Consider the following 19,272-nt stretch of genomic DNA (forward strand, 5'->3'; position numbering starts at 1 on the left):
AATACTACTGATTCTGATCCAGCCAGTCAAGGACTTCTGAAGATGTTAATTAGCTGGTAGAAGATTGTTGCTGAAACTACAGTTGCATAGAAAGGTGGTTCTGCAGGCCAGGGTTGGTGACCAGTGGAGTAGGACATATTCCAAACCTTTCTTTTATAGAAATCTTTTGTCCTGGTCCTGTTGAACATTTGCTTTTTGGGTTATACTTTAAAAGCAACTGAGTCTAGTCTTGGCTACCATTTCCTCCAGAGCAGGAGTTCAGCTTTAGCCCACTGTTGCTGTAGGTCAGTGGTTTAGTCTTGATCCTGAAAAATAAGAAACTTGTCTCTGCATATTTTATGTGAATGGCTGTTCATCATGCTGTTGTGAAATGGCTGTTCAAATGCTCTATATACATGCAGTTGTGAGCAAGGATTAATCTTAGCTTAAGTATCTAAACCAGCCTTAACATAGCAAGTTGTGAAACAGTCATAAAACAAGTTGACTGCAGTTTTGTGAAGCTGGTCAGGAACTCTTTCCAAGGTGGATTTGTGCTGTGAAACAGGCTTTAGGACCAGGACTGGGAACCACTGCCATAGATTAATTTCAGCAGGATGTCAGTGGGAAATGTCTATAAAATGAAAGGTCTTAAAAAAAAAAATATATAGTACTGTACATCTCAGTTACAGATGAACACAGACCATTAGTCCATCCAACCATAGTATATTCTTGGAAGCAAATAAACAGTTACACAGAACAGCAGTAACATTTTATTTGACTTCCTGTTTGAAAAAGATTTTGGCAACATGTTGCCCTATGACTGACATGACTGCCTTGCACAATCACACCAATTTCATTTTAGGCTATTTTTCTCATCATTTCAAGCATTTGTAATCAGTTTTCTCCAAGAGAATGAATGACAGCTGATAAGACACTATGCCATAGCAATCAGATTCACAGAGCTACAGTGTATAGCCTCAAACACAGTCACCAGCACTGGAAGGCCACAACAGTGGACATGCTACTTCTGGTCTAATACCAGATTCTTTTACTGAAGGGCTTAATGATGCACTTAGTACTCAAGTGTCAGATTAGTGGGAAAAGTCAGTACTGTAGCCTTCCAGAACTGCATTGGGACATGCCTACCGTAGCTTTCATTTAGAAGAATTTCAATGGTTGATTATACAAGTGCTAAATGCCCAGGTAGTATTTTAAGGCAATAATGACTTCAGTGTTTATAGTTTGTGGCAGTTTATCTGTAGCTTGGTTGAGCCTTTATGATAAGCTACCATTTGTGCACTATTTATGAATAATCAGCCTGAACCATGCATGGCTCCATCTGCAAGCTCTATTTATGACTCAGTCCAGATTACTCACAACTGTAAAACTCCATGTTAGGAGTTAGGATTTGGATGCTCTAGAAATACTTATTCTAGAGACGCACCAAAGTTTTAGATGTTAGGACCTTCGCTGGGTGAAGATTTGTGTTAGGTTAAAATAGTTAACTTAAGTCTTGAACAAAATCATTTGACTAATAAAATTAGCGATTACAAACGTAAGACATGTAGATCTTCAGAATTCCATTACCAAACAGGAACAAGTTAAGATTCTGCACTGGACAAATCAACATGACTGTGACAAACCTCTGAAAACAACTGAAGTATTAAATGAAAGCACATAAAATGAAGCCTGCATACACTGCCAGAGTGTGTACCCTCTGCTTGTATTCTGGGAAAATGAAAAAAGTCCTCTGGACAGTACCTCTGCACCTATTTCTGCAGGGCTGTCCACTGCACAGGGAAACTCAATTATAGTATGACTTACGATATTGCATCAAGAGCAGGAAGGTCAACAAACACGCTGTGAATCCATGGAGGAGTTCCGTTTTAACTCTGTTTTGCACTTGGAAGGAGAGATACAAAAACTAAACCAAAAACCTGAAACGTATAAAACTTGTGTTCTGCAGCATCAATGTCTCAGTATGTATCTAAGTAAGCATCAGTGTCCTCTGAGGCTTTGCAGGAGGATGTCTTCAGTCATCCCCCAGCCGAAAGCCTTGACCCCAGTTGTGACGACCGCCGCCGCCACCGCCGCCACCCCCTCCTCCTGCCTGGTCCTGGGGCGCAGGTCTCCTGCTTGGTGGGACACCAAATCCAGACACCCCACCTCGTCGATTTGGGAACCACTGGTAGCTGTAGACATAAGACCCCAATAAATGTACTGCAACTGTAAATGTTCTTTGTTCAGAGAGAAGGCATCAGTCAATGAACTCAATAATAAAAGTTTTACGTTACCAGAGTTTACAGATGGTGATGGTTGACCATGCCGTACATTCTATAATACTATCTCATGCCACAGTGACCAAAGCTGGCAAACTGCAAGCAATTTTCTAGCAAAACTGATGTTTTAAAAGGGGGGGGAATTTCAAATGTAAGCGCAAAAGTACATCCCATTGAAATAGTAAACATAAATGGAATTGACTGTTAAATCAATCTGGAATACTTCTGAAAGCAGTCTCAGGCTGAGTTGAGAGTTTGTTGTAGCGTCAAGACAAAGCACAGTGATCACAGAACATTCTATTGTCGACCAACAGCAGATGTGGCACTGCTAGAACTCCACACAATTGTGCTGTAATGACTGTCATGCTTTGTATTTCTGAGTATAAACAGAAAGGCGCCACAACAAATGGTAAATGGAACAAACATGAGTCAACATGGTGAATGATCAACCAACAGTTAAAGGAGTACTCCAGTATTTTAACTTGATCTCTCTATGCCATATCAGAATTGTACATTATATTAAAAGCACATTATAATTATAATATTCACATTATAACAAAAAAACATGAAAGGTAGGGAAGAGTGGGGCACTAACTAACACGGGGTAGAACGTTAACAAGGATATTTTATGTGGGTAAAGCTGTCTTGGTGGATGTAATGCAGCACCATTTGTGAAGCATGTAAACAACTCACAGGGGGGTGGGTGGGGGGGGGGGGGGGGGGGGGTTCCCATACTGGCTTGCTAAATCCAGCATTGACCAGCTGCTTACTCACCCATAGCACTGCTGATTCTTGCTTCACTGACAACAGAATCTTTGGTTTAACGGTTCTTCTGGAAATGCTCTCTTCTAGTTTGATATTGTGGTCTTCCTCACATTAACTGTGACCTGAATTTCCTCTTTGGGCTTCAGTTTGCAAATGTTTAAACCAGTATTGCTTTGTGTGCAAAATAAGTAACAATTTACTTTTTCCACTAATGTCTTGGGAAAAATCAGACAAATGTGGCATATTGTAAGGTTTTTCCAGAGGCAGGCCGACGTATAGTAACAGTTGCTAGGCTATGAAGGACTAACTGGGAGAACCAGCGCCACCCTGAGGCAGACCAGTGCTGCATCTCTAGTTAGTTAAAGAATACCAAAGACTGAAGACTATGGGTGAAGCAGCTACAGTGGGGCAAAAAAGTATTTAGTGAGCCACTGATTGTGCAAGTTCTACTTAGAAAGATGAGAGAGGTCTAATTTTCATCATAGGTACACTTCAACTATGAGACACAATATGAGGAAAAAAAAATCCAGGAAATCACATTGTAGGATTTTTAAAGAATTTATTTGTAATTTATGGTGGAAAATAAGTATTTGGTCAATAACAAAAGTTCAACTCAATACTTAATACTCAATAACCTTTGTTGGCAATGACAGAGGTCAAACGTTTCCTGTAAGTCTTCACCAGGTTTGCACACACTGTAGCTGGTATTTTGGCCCATTCCTCCTGCAGATCTCCTCTAGAGCAGCACAAATTTATGGGGTTGAGGTCTGGAGACTGGCTCGGCCACTCCAGGACCTTGAACTGCTTTTTACAGAGCCACTCCTTTATTGCCCGAGGGGTGTATTTGGGATCATTGTCATGCTGGAAGACCCAGCCACGTTCCATCTTCAATGCTCTCACTGATCGAAGGAGGTTTTGGCTTAAAATCTCACAATACATGGCCCCTTTCATTCTTCCAACACGGATCAGTCATCCTGTCCCCTTTGCAGAAAAACAGCCTCAAAGCATGATGTTTCCACCCCCATGCTTCACAGTAGGTATGGTGTTCTTGGGATGCAACTCTGCATTCTTCCTTCTCCAAACATGACGAGTTGAGTTTTTACCAAAAAGTTCTATTTTGGTTTCATCTGACCACATGATATTCTCCCAATCCTCTTCTGGATCATCCATATGCTCTCTGGCAAACTTCAGATGGGCCTGGACATGTACTGGCTTAAGCAGGGGGACACTCCTGGCACTGCAGGATTTGAGTCCCTCTAGGCGTAGTGTGTTACTGATAGTAGCCTTTGTTACTTTGGTCCCAGCTCTCTGCAGGTCATTCATCAGGTCCCTCTGTGTAGTTCTTGGATTTTTGTTCACCGCTCTCATGATCATGTTGACCCCATGGGATGAGATCTTGCGTGGGGCCCAGATCGAGGGAGATTATCAATGGTCTTCTATGTCTTCCATTTTCTTACAATTGCTCCCACAGTTGACTTATTCACACCAACCTGCTTGCCTATTGTAGATTCACTCTTCCCAGCCTGGTGCAGGTCTACAATTTTCTTCCTGGTGTCCCTCGACAGCTCTTTGGTCTTGGCCATGGTTGAGTTTGGAGTCTGACTGTTTGAGGCTGTGGACAGGTGTATTTTACAAAGATAACGAGGTCAAACAGGTGCCATTAATACAGGTAACGAGTGGAGGACAGAAGAGCTTCTTAAAGAAGTTACAGGTCTGAGAGAGCCAGAAATCTTGCTTGTTTGTGGGTGACCAAATACTTATTTTCCACCATAATTTACAAATAAATTCTTTAAAAATCCTGCAATGAGATTTCTTGGATTTTTCTCGTTTTGTCTCTCATAGTTGAAGTGTACCTATGATGAAAATTACAGACCTCTCTCATCTTTCTAAGTAGAAGTTGCACAATCAGCGGCTGACTAAATACTTTTTGCCCCACTGTGTACAATGACACCATAACGTCATGAGTTTATTTTCAGCGGTAATGAAATGAATAGTCTGTATGTGATCTTACAGGATCTGTGGAGTGGAGAGGAAGGATCTGCCGCCCAGGTCCATTGGGTATTTGAACATGAGGAAGAAGTAAAGATGACCCACTAAATTTCCAATCAGCTCATTCACAATGCTGAGTGAGGGGAAAAAAAAGAAATGGAAAAAAAAAATGGTAAAGATTAGTAATTTAATTAAATAATCTAGTAAATTGTTCAAAATGAAAATGTTACTTAGGACTTTTAAAGGCCTGGATACACAAAGGCAATTTTGCTGTTTGCTTAGAGAGAGATTTCAGTAATAAATATACCACCACAAATACCTTTCTAACCCAATGTTCTGCCCAATTTAATTATTAAAAGTCCCTGCTAGCTGGGAGGGTGAAGTCCAATACACACTGGCTTCCTCCAAAACACATGAATGTAATGTCACTGGTCACCTCAACTGGCATGGAGAACACTAACTGCTAATTATGTTACAGCTACTTTGACAAGCATTGCACTCCTCGCCAGAGAGAGAGAAAAAGGCCAGTTATGACCCCTTTGACCCCCACTACCTATGCCTGTGGCATCGCAGAGCATGAGCGATGGGCCAGCCCCCCCTCCCCATTTCTGCCCTGCTAGATCTACCCAGTATAACTGTAACTGCTATTTTTGTGAAATGGAAGCCTCTAAGAGCAACAAGAACTTGGCCACCAAGAGCAGTGCGGCCGAAAAACATGGTTTGACGATTTTGTGTGGATGAAGTCCAGTGGCCTGCACAGAGCCCTGTCCTCAACCCCACTGAACACCTTTGGGATGAATTGAAATGCTGACTGCAAGCCAGGCCTTCTTGTCCAACATGCCTGATCTCACAAATGCTCTTTTGACTGAATGGGCATCAAATCCCACAGACCCACTCCAACTTCTTGTGAAAAGCCTTCCCAGAAAAGTGGAGGCTGTTATAGCTACAAAGGGAGGGGGGGGGCATATTCATGTCCCTCAATTTGGAATGGGATGTTCAGCAGTGCGCTGGTCAGGTGTTGAAATATTTTTGGCTGCCGTACAGTTTATGTTCAGAAAATGCTAATGCAACCCCCTTCTTTCAGTGCTATGCAGTTCTAAAACACATGTAATCATGTCTGATAAAACAATGTGACTTTTAAAGCAAATAGGCAGTCTGAACTGTAACAGTAATCACAGCTTGTCTAGTGGGAAATAATAGTTTTCAGAAGAGCGTGTGGAGGTGGCGGCTGTATCCAGGCCTTTGGTTTACAAAGTACTCTGACATTTGACTCGCAAATTGAAAAGGTTCTTACGAGCCGCCGATGATGTAGTTGAATCCCAGAATGACCCAGGGGAGATAGCAGGCCTGCAAATGTGTAGATATGTGTTAAAAGACTTTACTGCTGGTGTGAAAAGAGAGAGTGGATCAGCCAAGGTGAACTCCTACCTTGAATCTTGTACCGAACCAGAAGGACACAATCATGTCTCGATTCAGCTGCGCCCAGACATACAGGACGGACATGATCAGAGGGATCATGAGGAGCTACACACAAAATAACGACCATCAGAAAAAAACTCATAAATAAACACTCCTAGATTCTGACTAACAGGAGGAATATGTATATTTTACCACTAATTCAAGACATGCCGGAATCAAACCTGACCTCATATTAACCACTATTCATCTGACAATTTAAAGATTAGGTTTTCCCATAATCTTTTACAAAAATGGCAAAACCCTGAGCACAAGATGGGGAAAATACTATTAAGCAAAATCATGTTTCATCTCCGCCTCCTACCACCCCCACCTGTCATCAAACGAAAACCCTCAGTTAGCTCAGAGACCCTCCCTGATATGATATTTCACTCAGAAACATGCCACGGTAAATGTGTTACAGTATCCAATTTACTTTGACTTAACATCCAATAACCGCAAATCCAATTGTGGTGATGAGATCATTGCCCGAATAAAAGCACAAGTTTACACTCGCCTTTTTGATGTAGCTTCTGCACTCAGATACCAATCTAGGCCCAATTTCCCAAAAGCATCTTAGCTGTTAGGATCATCTTAATTGGTAAAGAGAGTGTTCAGTGTGTTGCTCGCTCTACCACTTAAAAATCATCCTTGTGCTAAGATGCTTTGGGAACCCAGCCAGGATGTTTTTTTTTCCCTTCTGTGCAGTATTAAAATTTTTTAAATCATTAGCGCCAACCTAGGCGTCCCAGGCAAATTCAAAAGTATGAATATCCCCAGGTCAAACCATGTTCGATTTATTTATTTTTAAATAATTTAAAATGCACAGAACTATGACATTTTTTGCAAATCTGAGTGCACAATTTCTGTTTGCTGAGTTCCTCACAATCAAGACACATTCAAAAGGCATTATACTTGCCTTTTGAATGTGTACATGGACAACGCTCGGATATGAGACACATTTTAATGCCTAGTGCACACGACGTATGTAAGATCTCCAGTCAGAAAGGCCATTAAGTACATTTACTAGGTAACACTGTATTTGAAGGCTACCTACATAAGGGCTTCATAACGCATTCATAAGCACTGAATAATGTGTTTATGAAGCACTGCTTGAACATTTATTAAGTACTTATGTCGGTTCTTGCAACCGGACATAAGATGTTTTATGAAATAAATGACATTGTACTGACATAATATGAATAAACGTTGAACATATTTACAGCACTAAACACATTTAAAACACTATACATAACTATTTATGTCAGCATTCTTAAGACGACATTGTATTGATATCAGGTGAAATATGCCTGGAAACCACCCCCTCTTCCCTCCATGGCGTAGATAAGATGATTGATGCAATTTTATATCACATCAGAAAGTAGATTATGACAGTTAAATACATAAAGGTTGTTTTTAGTTTATGTGTGAAGTTTTGCTTTTGCTTCATGTCATTCTTCTCCTCTCTTAAGCCACATATATGAAGTCTTGGTCTTGCAGTAGTGTCACCAGGACAGCGCTTACCTGTTAATTTCTGTTTTCCAAGGCTTCATGTTCCACCATGTATCACCATGTCTAGTGAATTCTTAATGAAGGTGTTATGATTGGAAAATGTGTTACCACTTTAGTTTGAGGGCCTTAAAATCATTCATAGAACAGATATGTATTGTTCATAAATAGCCATCTGTCTTATAAACTCTAGCTCTTGTGGGAATCATACTTCATAACAGTGTTATAAATGAAGCAAATATCCATCCCTTTAGTTTAAGGGTATCAAATTCCTTCATGAAGTCGACAAACATACTTCAAGCGCTGTCCTGGTGACACTACTGCAAGACCAAGACTTCATATATGTGATTTAAGAGAGGAGAAGAATGACATGAAGCAAAAGCAAAACTTTATACATAAACTGTAAAAACAACCTTTATGTAATTATCTAATAATAATAAAACTGCATCAATCATCTTCTCCACGCCATGGAGGGAAGAGGGGGTTGTTTCCAGGCATATTTCACCTGATATCAATACAATGTCGTCTTGAGAATGCTGACATAAATAGTTATGTATAGTGTTTTAAATGTGTTTAGTGCTGTAAATATGTTCAACGTTTATTCATATTATGTCAGTACAATGTCATTTATTTCATAAAACAACTTATGTCAGGTTGACGAGAACCGACATAAGCACTTAATAAATGTTCAAGTAGTGCTTCATAAACACATTATTCAGTGCTTATGAATGCGTTATGAAGCCCTTATGTAGGTAGCCTTCAAATAAAGTGTTACCAATTTATTTTTACTGTCACAAAAAAAAAGGACAAACCTATTACTGCCACTTTAACTCTTCCATCCTTTCAATCTCATAAGCAACAACTTATAGCTGCATCTTCCCAATAAAAGTTCCCAAAAGTATCACTGTTTACCTTCAAAGAGACAGGCAACCCACACTCACCTCAGCTGCCTTCAAATTTGTATTAAAAGTGACAGATTACACACAAAGTAATCCATTTGCAAAAGGAAAGAAAAAGTGGAGTTTAAAAGATTATTGGGTCTGAAAGAATGTCTAGCTGAGAAGAAGCTGCTACTGGGAAAACAAAAAAAAAAAATAGCACTTAAAATCTGAGATGAGTTTTATGGACTGACGGGTCTAAATCTGAGATCTCCGCAAGTTCCAAAATAAATAAACAAAACTATTTAATACATTTTGCACTACTACTAAAACATTTCACTGGGACAAAAATTCTCAGCAAGGTAGCCCCAACAGAATAATGGACTGGCCACTGAGTCCAGACCTCAGCATCACTGTAAGTGTCTGGGATTACTTGGATTGTGAGAAGCAGAAAATACAACCAACTTCTAAGGCTGAACTTTTTAAGTATGGGAAAACATCCCTGTAGATTTCTTTGAAAATCTGAGAACAAGTCTTGTGAAAAGAATGGAACCTGCAATAAATGTAAAAAAATATTTCATATCTGGTTGTTGAGGCTTTTGCTTAATTATCTGGTAAATATACATTTGTGATTTTTCCCGACACTGAAAAATAAGTAACTTGTGCTTAATGGCCGTTTTGACTGGAAATTAAATAAATAAAGGGGTGGTCTGTGACTTTTTCCACGGTGCTGTAGATTGCTATATTAACAAATGAGGCACTGAAACTTGTAACCCAGTGCTACAAGAAGTGGCCTCAGTCCCTCGGGAGAAGAAAAGAAAAAAAAAAACGTCTCAGATTTCAAACAAACATTAAATAGGGTTCTAATGTTTTTATATACCAGTAAAATCACTATACAGACTAGAATTATTGTTTTCATAGTTCATAGAGATTCATATAAAGGTTTGGCAGATTTAACGATGTTATTTTGACCCAGAGCAGCTGCCATGATGCATTTTTCACTATTACTCATTTTTACATTTTACTGCGCGCAGATTTATTACATTACTAAAAACGCTCATGGCATTTACATAATCTGATATATTATCTATCTTTCTAGACTGAAAGCAATCAACTAACCTGCATATCCATCATTAAGCCTGTTATCTGAAATATGTCGTTAAGGATGATTGGAACCAAGCAGGGACAAAATGAACTGAAGAAGAAGTGGATTGATTTACAGTGTAAACTGCTTTTTTTATACAATGTGGTTATAGTGGACGAGTCCTTCCAGCCCTGAAAGTTGCCGTTATGCAAATTTGGCAGTGCAGATGAAGACTGTTACAGCCCTGAATACCCACTTGACTGCACTCCACATTTTTAAAGCATTATATTAAAGCCTGTGTCAAAAGTCGAAAGGATACAACAATGCAAATCCAGTTGAACAGGAGCATGAAAATGTAGTCTGCTGGTCTTCCATCAAAGGCCCCTGAGGGAGAAGGTTTAAAAAGAACAAATGAAACAAAAAACAATTCACATTAGCGTGACTGAAAGCTTTGCTTGTTTGCATATTTCAGTCAAAGATATAAGGTCACTGTTACTAACACAAAGTGAATATTAATATCTTCAATCAAGTAATACTACAGAATAATAGGGAGATCCTGATCTGATGTTTTTGAGCCTAATGCAATTGATGGGTTGTTGAGGCAATTTTACCCCACTGTACTCTACTGATGCCACATTTATGATTGTAGAATAGACCCTGTCCACGAGTTGCAGCAGTGAGACACTTCTACATACATTTACAAGAACACACAGTCACTGATGCGATGCACTGCTTATATAAAGCATCAAAATCTACCCAAGTGGCCATTGGTGTGGAATATTTGTAAATTACAAAGCATGAAATGCTTCACATCTAAAAAGTGCTCATAATGGAAAAAAAATTATTCTACCACCTTCTCGAAATGTGGAAACTTTTGAGAGGTGTGAGTGATAAATGATGCATCAGTTTCAGTGCTGGGGTACCTGGACCTCATTTATATATCATATACATTAATAGACAAAAAAAATACCGCAGCATTCAGCGGCTCGTGAGCTAACGGCTGTGCTTGTAGATGCTGTTTGAGGTCGAGAAGCACATGCACTGTTATTATTTGCCAGTCTAGCATCCGTGCTCATGTAACGTGCAGAATGTGGCTTGGTGTTGTCATGGTGAAATAAGCACGGATAGGCAACATGTTGTTCCAAAATGTGTGAAGCATTAATGATGCTTTCACAGATGTGCAAGTTACTTGCCAATACCACCCCAGCGAACACAACGTCCAATATTTCCATAAACAATCGAAAAGGTTGACTTGTCAGACCACAAAACACGTTCCCACTGTGCATTAGTCCATTTCAGATGAGCCTGAGCCCAGAGAAGCTGGCAGCATTTCTGGATACTGTTGACATATGGCTTTCACTGTGCATAATACAAGCTTAACTTTTGGGGATGTAGAGATGTGTTTAACTGTGTTTACTGACAGCATTATTCATGAGGTGACATCCATAACAGAAGCATTTTTCATGCTGAGCCATCTGAGGGTTCGAAGGGCATTCACTGTGTAAGGATTTGGTCTGGTGGAGATACGCAAGCATTTTGTAGTGTGGCTTGTGCTTTGGATTCCCTCCCCAAGAAGATGAATCTTATGATTGTTGTGTTGAATGAGCATTAGAAGAGAACTCGTTGTGCCTAAGGTCACCTCTTACCTGTGATAAAATTACAAACCTTTTGTGTTTTATTGCATTAAGTACAATATTCACATTTTGACTTTGCCATTTTATATTACAGCAATATCTGGGGGACTTGCCGAGATGCTAATGGCGAACTACAAAATGATGACACGTTCTAGGACAGAGAAAACTAAGCCTTACCTGTTTCGAGCCTGGTGGAGTACTGGTAGAGGAAATACAGGTTGACCAGATAGAGAAACCCTGTTCCTGGGCCCACAGGGAAATACAGTGTTGAAGTGAAAGGTCTCCATATCTGCAAAAAGACAGTGAAGAATGATCCATGAAATCGCTGTGTAATCCAGCATAATATGTACACATGCAGCAGTTCTGAAGCAAACAGCAGAATGCCAGTGTATCGTAGCACGTGAGGTTTTGTCTGGCTGTACGCTGCCTGCTGAGTAAATGAGAGGCACTGAACACAAGCTGTTTTCCACCTGTCAAAGCTCGAGGCACAGAGCAGTTTTGACAGGCACAATATGCCCACAGATGCTGCCACTGGCTGAGACACAAGGTGTGATAAAGCAGAGCGCCTGTTAAATGATGTCACCCTGTCTCTGCTGCGAGCACAGTGGCCGAGTTTGATTCCCCCACATCGTTGCCAGGCACCAATGGTAACGTATACAGCCGTTAACTGCAACGCCGCTGGAGCAATACGTGAAGCACCCGAGTCGGCAAAATTATCTGCTCCGTCATCCATATTACCCTGGTAACTTCCTGGCATGGAAAACTGGGTCAGTAAACAACAGGCATTTCTCTCCTCCTTTCACAGCCCCTCCTTCATTGTAAGCCTCAATTTGTAGCCATGGGAATTTGATGTGAATTCTAAAATTCATGTTAAATAAATAGAGACGGAAAGTTACTGGGAATTCTGGACTAGTGTTGCCGATATCAATGCTGACATATAAAATGTTGCAACTGGATTAGCATTACAGAGGAAACTAACACTCACAAGGTTGCAAGTGCAGTAAAATGAATTAAACGCAAACATTTTAGCGCAATAGCCCAACGGAGCCTAAATGTTCTGCTCAACCGGAGTAAACATATGTCCTTAAATATCAGTTTAAAATGTTGGTCAAATCTAAACATCTGTCCAATGCTGGTATTCTGTTATTTCAGATTTTACACAAACGATCAGGCTACAAATTGTCCATTGGTGTGACTAGTGTGTCCAGACAGCCAAGACAAAAAATGATTACTCATTATTACGTGTTTTTTGTTTCTTGTTTATATGCATAATCAAAAAGACAACACCAAACAAATCCCGCTGAAGAAGGCTCAACAGCAAGTTCATTTGCCGTCACATCATAAGAAAACAAGCATATCAATATCATTCTGTTTCATATTGTCGAGAACAATGAATAGTTCTTAAAGGCGTCTAACCAATGATAAATATTAATATCTACAATCGCCATAAGCATTAGGACTGCCCAATATACTGATATGCCAGGATGTGAATGATATGCACTTTGCAAATGAGCCCGCTAACCAATCATGATCACTGTGTGCTGCCCAATCATAGTGCTAGACGGATGCTTCTGAAAGACGTTGCTGTAGTTCCTCCAGTTCTAAAAGTTTAAAACAAGCAAAAAAGGCCATCGTACAGTTGCCATCATACAAGACATTTGGCAACTTTATTTACAGCCATTTATCAGAGTCACCTGGAGTGAGGATCTCAAGTCACACTACAGGACGTGGCGGTCAGTGTTCATTTCCAGATAAATGGACGTCAGGCAGAGTTACATCCCACACTGCCTTGAATGTAATGTTACAGTCCATCACCTTTTTTAAGCAAATAAAGAGGATAAAAATTTTATATCTCCATTTTTATTGCAGCCCACCAACAGACTAGAAATAATAGAAACGGGTGCCATTGCTGCCCTGCGATGGACTGGCGACCTGTCCAGGGTGTATCCTGCCTTCCGTCCGATGACTGCTGGGATAGGCTCCAGCACCCCCCGCGACTCTGACGGAGAAGCGGCTTAGAAAATGGATGGATGGTGCCATTGCTAACAGCGCTGGAAAACAGCAATATTTTATAAATATCTAAGCGACAGTCCTCTGTTCAGACAATACTCTATACTTCCTGGATTAAAAAGATCCTTTTTTCAGTTGATACCTGATATCGAAATTCCATTAGGTGGACATCAGTTTTACAGACAAATGTTACATAAACAATTTCTTTATATGCATTTTCTAAAAAATTACAGTAGTTTGAAGGAATATTACTCTGAATAGTCACACTGGTGACTTTTTCGGAGACTTTTTTTCCGAGGAATCTAAAATGACTTTTTAAATTTCAAGTTAGCTGATTTTTTAAATTCAGCATTTAGTAAATGTCAATATTTTAAATATGCCAAAAGTATACCAGTTTTTCACTGCAAACACAAATGAAGCATCAGGTCATCTACCTCACGACACCATGGTTGTTCAAACTGCATAGTTTGTCATCATGGTTATCACTATATGATGATGTTTTTGGCAGTGCTGATTTGTGCAAATGAGCCTTCAAACCAATCACAGTGTTAATTAATGCGTGTTGGGAGCAGCTTTTCCAAGCACAGATCCAGATGTGCACGTACTCCATATTTTTGCATGTTTTTCCCCCTTCTGACTCAGCTACCTTCTTCAACTGTAGCAAAACATCTTACATAGTGCAGCTTTAATATATATATTTTCAGGTTTTACTGAATTTTCACATAGAACGTTGTCAATGCCTGCTACACCAGCACTCAAACCTCAAGAAACATGACTTAGATGGCTAGAACCTAAGCAACTTCAGGAAATAAAGCCGAGTGGTTGGGGTGCATCATAAGCCTCCTACCCCCCTTCACTACAGGATGCACCCATAAGTCTAGTTCACTGACATGAATGACGGCAATGATTGAATTTTTGTACACTGTTTCAAACACTCGATTGTACTCCATACTGTATCAAATTACTGCAACTGCAGATATATATATATATATATATATATATATATATATATAAATAAATTAGCAACATAGAACTTATCCATATCATGCAGACAGAGCATTTATCCTTAAAACTCCAACAGCAGCATCTGACTGAACTGCCTGAGCTGCGCCATGGCCAGCCTGTTCAGGGTCCTCCTCTAGCAATGCCGCATAAATCAGGCCCTACTCACCCACGCAGTGAGGTGACCTCTATGGACTGCAGCACAGAGAGAAGTGGGTTAAAAAGCACAGCAGGGTTGCCTGGGAGGGGGACGGGGAGAGGGAGAGGCAGGGTCAATCCGGTGGACTCTCACCAAGAGCAAAATGGTTCACTCACACGGCCAAACGTGCAGTAGCTTCAACACCCGCTCCAAAATATTGCAAAACGCTTTCAGGGGCAGAGGAAGAAATCTTGATTTAACCATCAACTCTACTACACAGCTGCTACAGTTTAGGTCCCACAATATTAACCAGTATTCAGACTTTAGATATTTACAATTCTGTTGTGAACTATTAAAGCCCAAGTAACAGATATGGAAATGAGCTAAATATTTCCAAAAGCATTATTTATCTTTCTACTGGGAGGTGGCTCTCTCAAAACCTAACCCTAAATGTCATATTTTGCAAATAATACGTAGATTTGTTGTTTTTCTTTTTTTGATTTAAGATCTTTTTGATTTCATCTAAGGCTGAAAGATGTGATTTATAAGCAAAACACAGTTACAACACTGTCTACTGTGCTACAACTGTTTTATTAGTGAGAACATTGAATGTTCAATCATTTATTTTAATAAAATAAACATAATTAAGGTATAGGCTCGTTCAATGCAAAAGTATTTCAGTATTTAAGCCCAAAATGCGTTTTAACTCTGACTTTGAACCTCTCAGTAAATCCATCCATGGGCAATATGGCACAAATCTCATTTCACACTGCTAAAAGACATTTTCACAATATAAGAAACAAATCACAATATTCTGAAACACAGATACGACACACACTTTTGAAAAACTGCCATCAAAAACTGTAATAATTTATATTCAACACTAGCAAATTTTATCATGATAACGATATAATCTCACATTGCCAGCCTCAAGTCCAATATATTGTTTGTTAACTATAACAGTCTGCACAATATATTGTTTGTTAATAGGTATCCCAATACTGGATTTCTGATATTGCGGAATGCAACAACATGCAAATGAGCTGGTTAATAAATCACAAAAACATCTGTCACATGCCACTGGCTTTCTGAACAACCTTAATGTTCTAGACTTCAAGGCACTTACATGATCCAACAAAGGTGAATAATTTTGGTATAACCGTGGCTAGAGCTATGAAACCTCTGTGGCCGATATGATTTTAAGCAGGGGGAAATTAAGATATCAGCTAATACAGTTTTATATTTATCCAAATAATATTTATACTACAGTAGGTCTCAACTGCCACACTTCTTAATTTCAAATAAATACCAAGCTCACACAGTGCAGCACGGGGGGTGGAGGAACCCAGAATTCTTTGCAGTTGTGATTTCTGTTTATTACTACTGCTTTTCCTCATAGAAATCATTGCTTGTTGTTATAACATGATATTCTCACGCTAATTGGCGGGTTTAAATACATTTTTACATGTTTTCATGTTAATTAATGGTGGTGTTTTGTATTCTTATTGCTGTTCAGTTAAATATTGAGCGTCTCATGTTACTCCCCACCCAATAGCATGACTAAGATTTTGTCTAGTTGTCAGGAAAGTGTGAGTTTGAATCCCAGCAATACCACCAAAAAGTAGCGAATTATTGGTGGTATTTTCACTGATACCGATAAAACCACAGGCTGTTAATATTGGACGCTATTGTCGGCAAACGGATACATCAGCTAGCCGGTTAAGCGCTGTAATATATATCGCAATGTTATGTAGCCATTTCACTTCAATAAGGCCTTCACTTCTATATTCTGTGCATTTTCAAACTGAAGAATGAACCACACAGACTTCTACTTGTTCTGATGGTAGTTACTACTAGGCCAAGTCTGGGAACAGCATTGGCATTAGTGTGCCAGCATGCTGTGTCGGAGGAACAGAAGGGGGGGCATTTGAACAATAGCAAGAGGCCGCTGCCAAAGTCCACCCACTCCCTGTGGATGTGGGGTTTATTTGACTTTGCCTCCTTCTTTAGAGCTTACACCAGAAACCGAAACACAAGAATGGGGCAGCACAGAATGGCTCTCCAGTCTGTTGAGCTGCGGATGCAAATGATCTTGACCGGGAACTTTCAGACTAAATTTGAAGAAAAAAATATCCATCCAGCTTCTTCATGACGAAACTAGAGAAACGCATCAGTACAAGCAAACTGAAAAACAAAACTACGACCCAAAAATCATCCAACTAAATCTTACCCTTAAACTCTACCACAATGGCAATGCTAACAGCACAATCCCACAGATTTCTCATCATTTCTCTATAATTACATTATTGTGGATGTAAACAGTCATTTAGAATGCTTTGATGCAAAATGCTCTACTCTAGAGAAACCCACAGACATAAGCCCTATTCGGATGGGATTAGTTTTCCATGGGGAGGAACGATGATGGCAGTTTACCTCAGGACATCTGTGGCATCGGAGCGATTTATACGAGATGAGAAATCTTGGTCCAAATCACAGACACAGCAGTGGCTACTCGATTTACGCACCACCTCCACTCCAAAATAGTAGAAAAGATGTTAAAACATATCATTTAACCATTATTTCGTCTACCCTAACCATTTAGCTTGCTGTCTCCAAGAGAATGCATTTTGTCATTAGCTTGTTAATTCACAGCCAACAGTCATCTTTACAGTTTTCTGTCATTTTTACATTCTGAGCTTTACACATAAGACAGGAGAGTAACGTTACATATCGGCTTGATTTAACCACAGAGAAAGGCTGAAGTGAGCTTCCTATTTGCCAGTGCCTTGTTTGATTTTTTCCATTCCACCTTAAATGGTGCAGCAGTTACATTCTGGCAACTGAGGGTACGATAACTGCAGCACCATTTAAGGTGGAATGGGAAATTTGAAAAAGCAGCTGGCAAATAAGCTTCGTCAGAGAACACAAGTTGGTTGTTTTTCCAGTGTCTCTATATTTAAACTCCCTTTCCATAGGATATGATAGTGATTTCACTGACTTGTTGATTTGCATGGGATTAATATTAATGCTTCTATATTAATTAGGTTGCTTTATAGAAGGTGCCAGAATCTTCACTGATGTGGGAATGCACGGTCAGTACAAATGACATGGTATAATTGCTTCACCCCAAATCCCCACATAAAACTAATCCCATCCGAATAGGGCTTTAGAACTGCTCACGACAGTGGTGATGGGAACCAGACATCTGAAGTATTCAATGCCTCTTAGAGCTACATCAGAGGAAGCTACTACATGACATGGTCTCAAATATCTTGCCTGATCCCAGAGATTTTGTTTTTTTACAGTAGTTCTGAGATGTGCGTGACTCCTGGTTCCCATCACCGACACTGTAAAGAAATCAGAGTGCGTTTTTCTCTGCAAATGAACCATTTCATATGAACGATTTAACGTCAGACTAATCAGGATGACGTGTTTTTGGAAGAATTTTGAAAATTCGATGGAATTCCCCTTTATAACAACGCAGCTGCAAGCGATGTATCGCGATATTCGATTTACATATACCGATACATTGGTATAGTCATATGGTCCAACCGTGCCAGCAAACCACCAAGATGGAGTTTTATGGTTCACGCTAAAAACGACGAGCCAAATATATTTTGTAGTAGAAAGGTCACCTGAAAATCATCCGTTTATTCACACAAACTGAACCGACCTCTACAGGTTTCAAGCACGTTACTCCGTCAGCGCGTTATAAACATCACAACACGCGTCTTCAGCGACCTCTGGTGGAAGAGCCAGAGACAACAGCTCGCCCAAACGTCACTGTGGACTGGAGTACTTAACACAACAGTCACGCTTAACATCAACGTTCACTTCGTGCTTTATCGTTTACCATTTAGAAAAGGTCGTATCTTCTGTTTTATTACCGTTCAAATGTAAACAGTCCACACAACGTCTTTCTACACGTTAGAGCCCATTTTCACCCTGTGAAAAACTAGGGCGCCGCGATGATACAAAAGAGAGGACGAGGTCGATTTGCGCAGTGCTGAACGAGCGAACCCCTCTCAGCACTAGACGAAGCTGAGGTTCGAATTGGCCCGTTCCACCTTAAATGATGCAGCAGCTACATTCAGGCACCTCCGTTTAAGGTGGAACGGGACAATTCGAACAAGAAGCTGGTTAACAGAAAGCAAGCCTCGTCAGGACGAGTCTGTGCTGCCTACACTTCGCTGTAAAGATAAAACAATAACTTAAAAAGTCCCTCCGCACCCTGACGGTCAGACCGAAGTTATTAGCTCCGGCCGCTAGCTCACGTTCGCTGCTATCAGTACAAGGTTCTCATTAGGAGACGAGGCCTAGGCCTCCTGGACACTCTCCCCCTGCTAGTCCTGCTCTTTCTCACCTGGAACTTATGGAAGAAAGATTCTGGCCACAGCACGAGGTTCACCGGGCTGATTAATCCCAGCTTCCCGATAAGAGGCACCGCAATGGAGCCCGCGAACCAGTAACGAGTGATGAAAGGGATGCTTTTAAACCAGTCCCCGATATCCGACATCTTTCCATACGCTTCCCAAAGCCCGAGAGCTTC

The 19,272-nt window shown here is 40.2% G+C and overlaps 1 protein-coding gene across 1 annotated transcript; it reads right to left on the reverse strand.

The window, feature by feature from the left end:
- Nucleotides 1–735: 735 nt before the first annotated feature.
- derl1 (derlin 1) lies at nucleotides 736–19,239 on the reverse strand. Its single transcript, XM_017715996.2, has 8 exons — nucleotides 19,087–19,239; nucleotides 11,750–11,861; nucleotides 10,258–10,322; nucleotides 9,974–10,000; nucleotides 6,441–6,536; nucleotides 6,307–6,359; nucleotides 5,035–5,145; nucleotides 736–2,171 (listed from the first exon to the last, which is right to left on the reverse strand). Exons 1-8 carry the CDS (start codon nucleotides 19,237–19,239, stop codon nucleotides 2,012–2,014), a joined length of 777 nt encoding a protein of 258 aa, XP_017571485.1. The 3' UTR covers nucleotides 736–2,011.
- Between the last annotated feature and the right edge of the window lie 33 nt (nucleotides 19,240–19,272).

This window comes from Pygocentrus nattereri, chromosome 3 (genome assembly GCF_015220715.1).
Source record: "Pygocentrus nattereri isolate fPygNat1 chromosome 3, fPygNat1.pri, whole genome shotgun sequence".
Lineage (NCBI taxonomy): Eukaryota > Metazoa > Chordata > Actinopteri > Characiformes > Serrasalmidae > Pygocentrus > Pygocentrus nattereri.

Coding starts and splice junctions, on each gene's coding strand:
- derl1 (XM_017715996.2), bottom strand. CDS start 19,239: ATGTCGGATATCGGGGACTGGTTTAAAAGCATCCCTTTCATCACTCGT. Junction 6,360..6,440: donor GGTTCGGTACAAGATTCAAG/GTAGGAGTTCAC, acceptor ACACATTTGCAG/GCCTGCTATCTCCCCTGGGT. Junction 5,146..6,306: donor AACTACATCATCGGCGGCTC/GTAAGAACCTTT, acceptor CCCCTCACTCAG/CATTGTGAATGAGCTGATTG.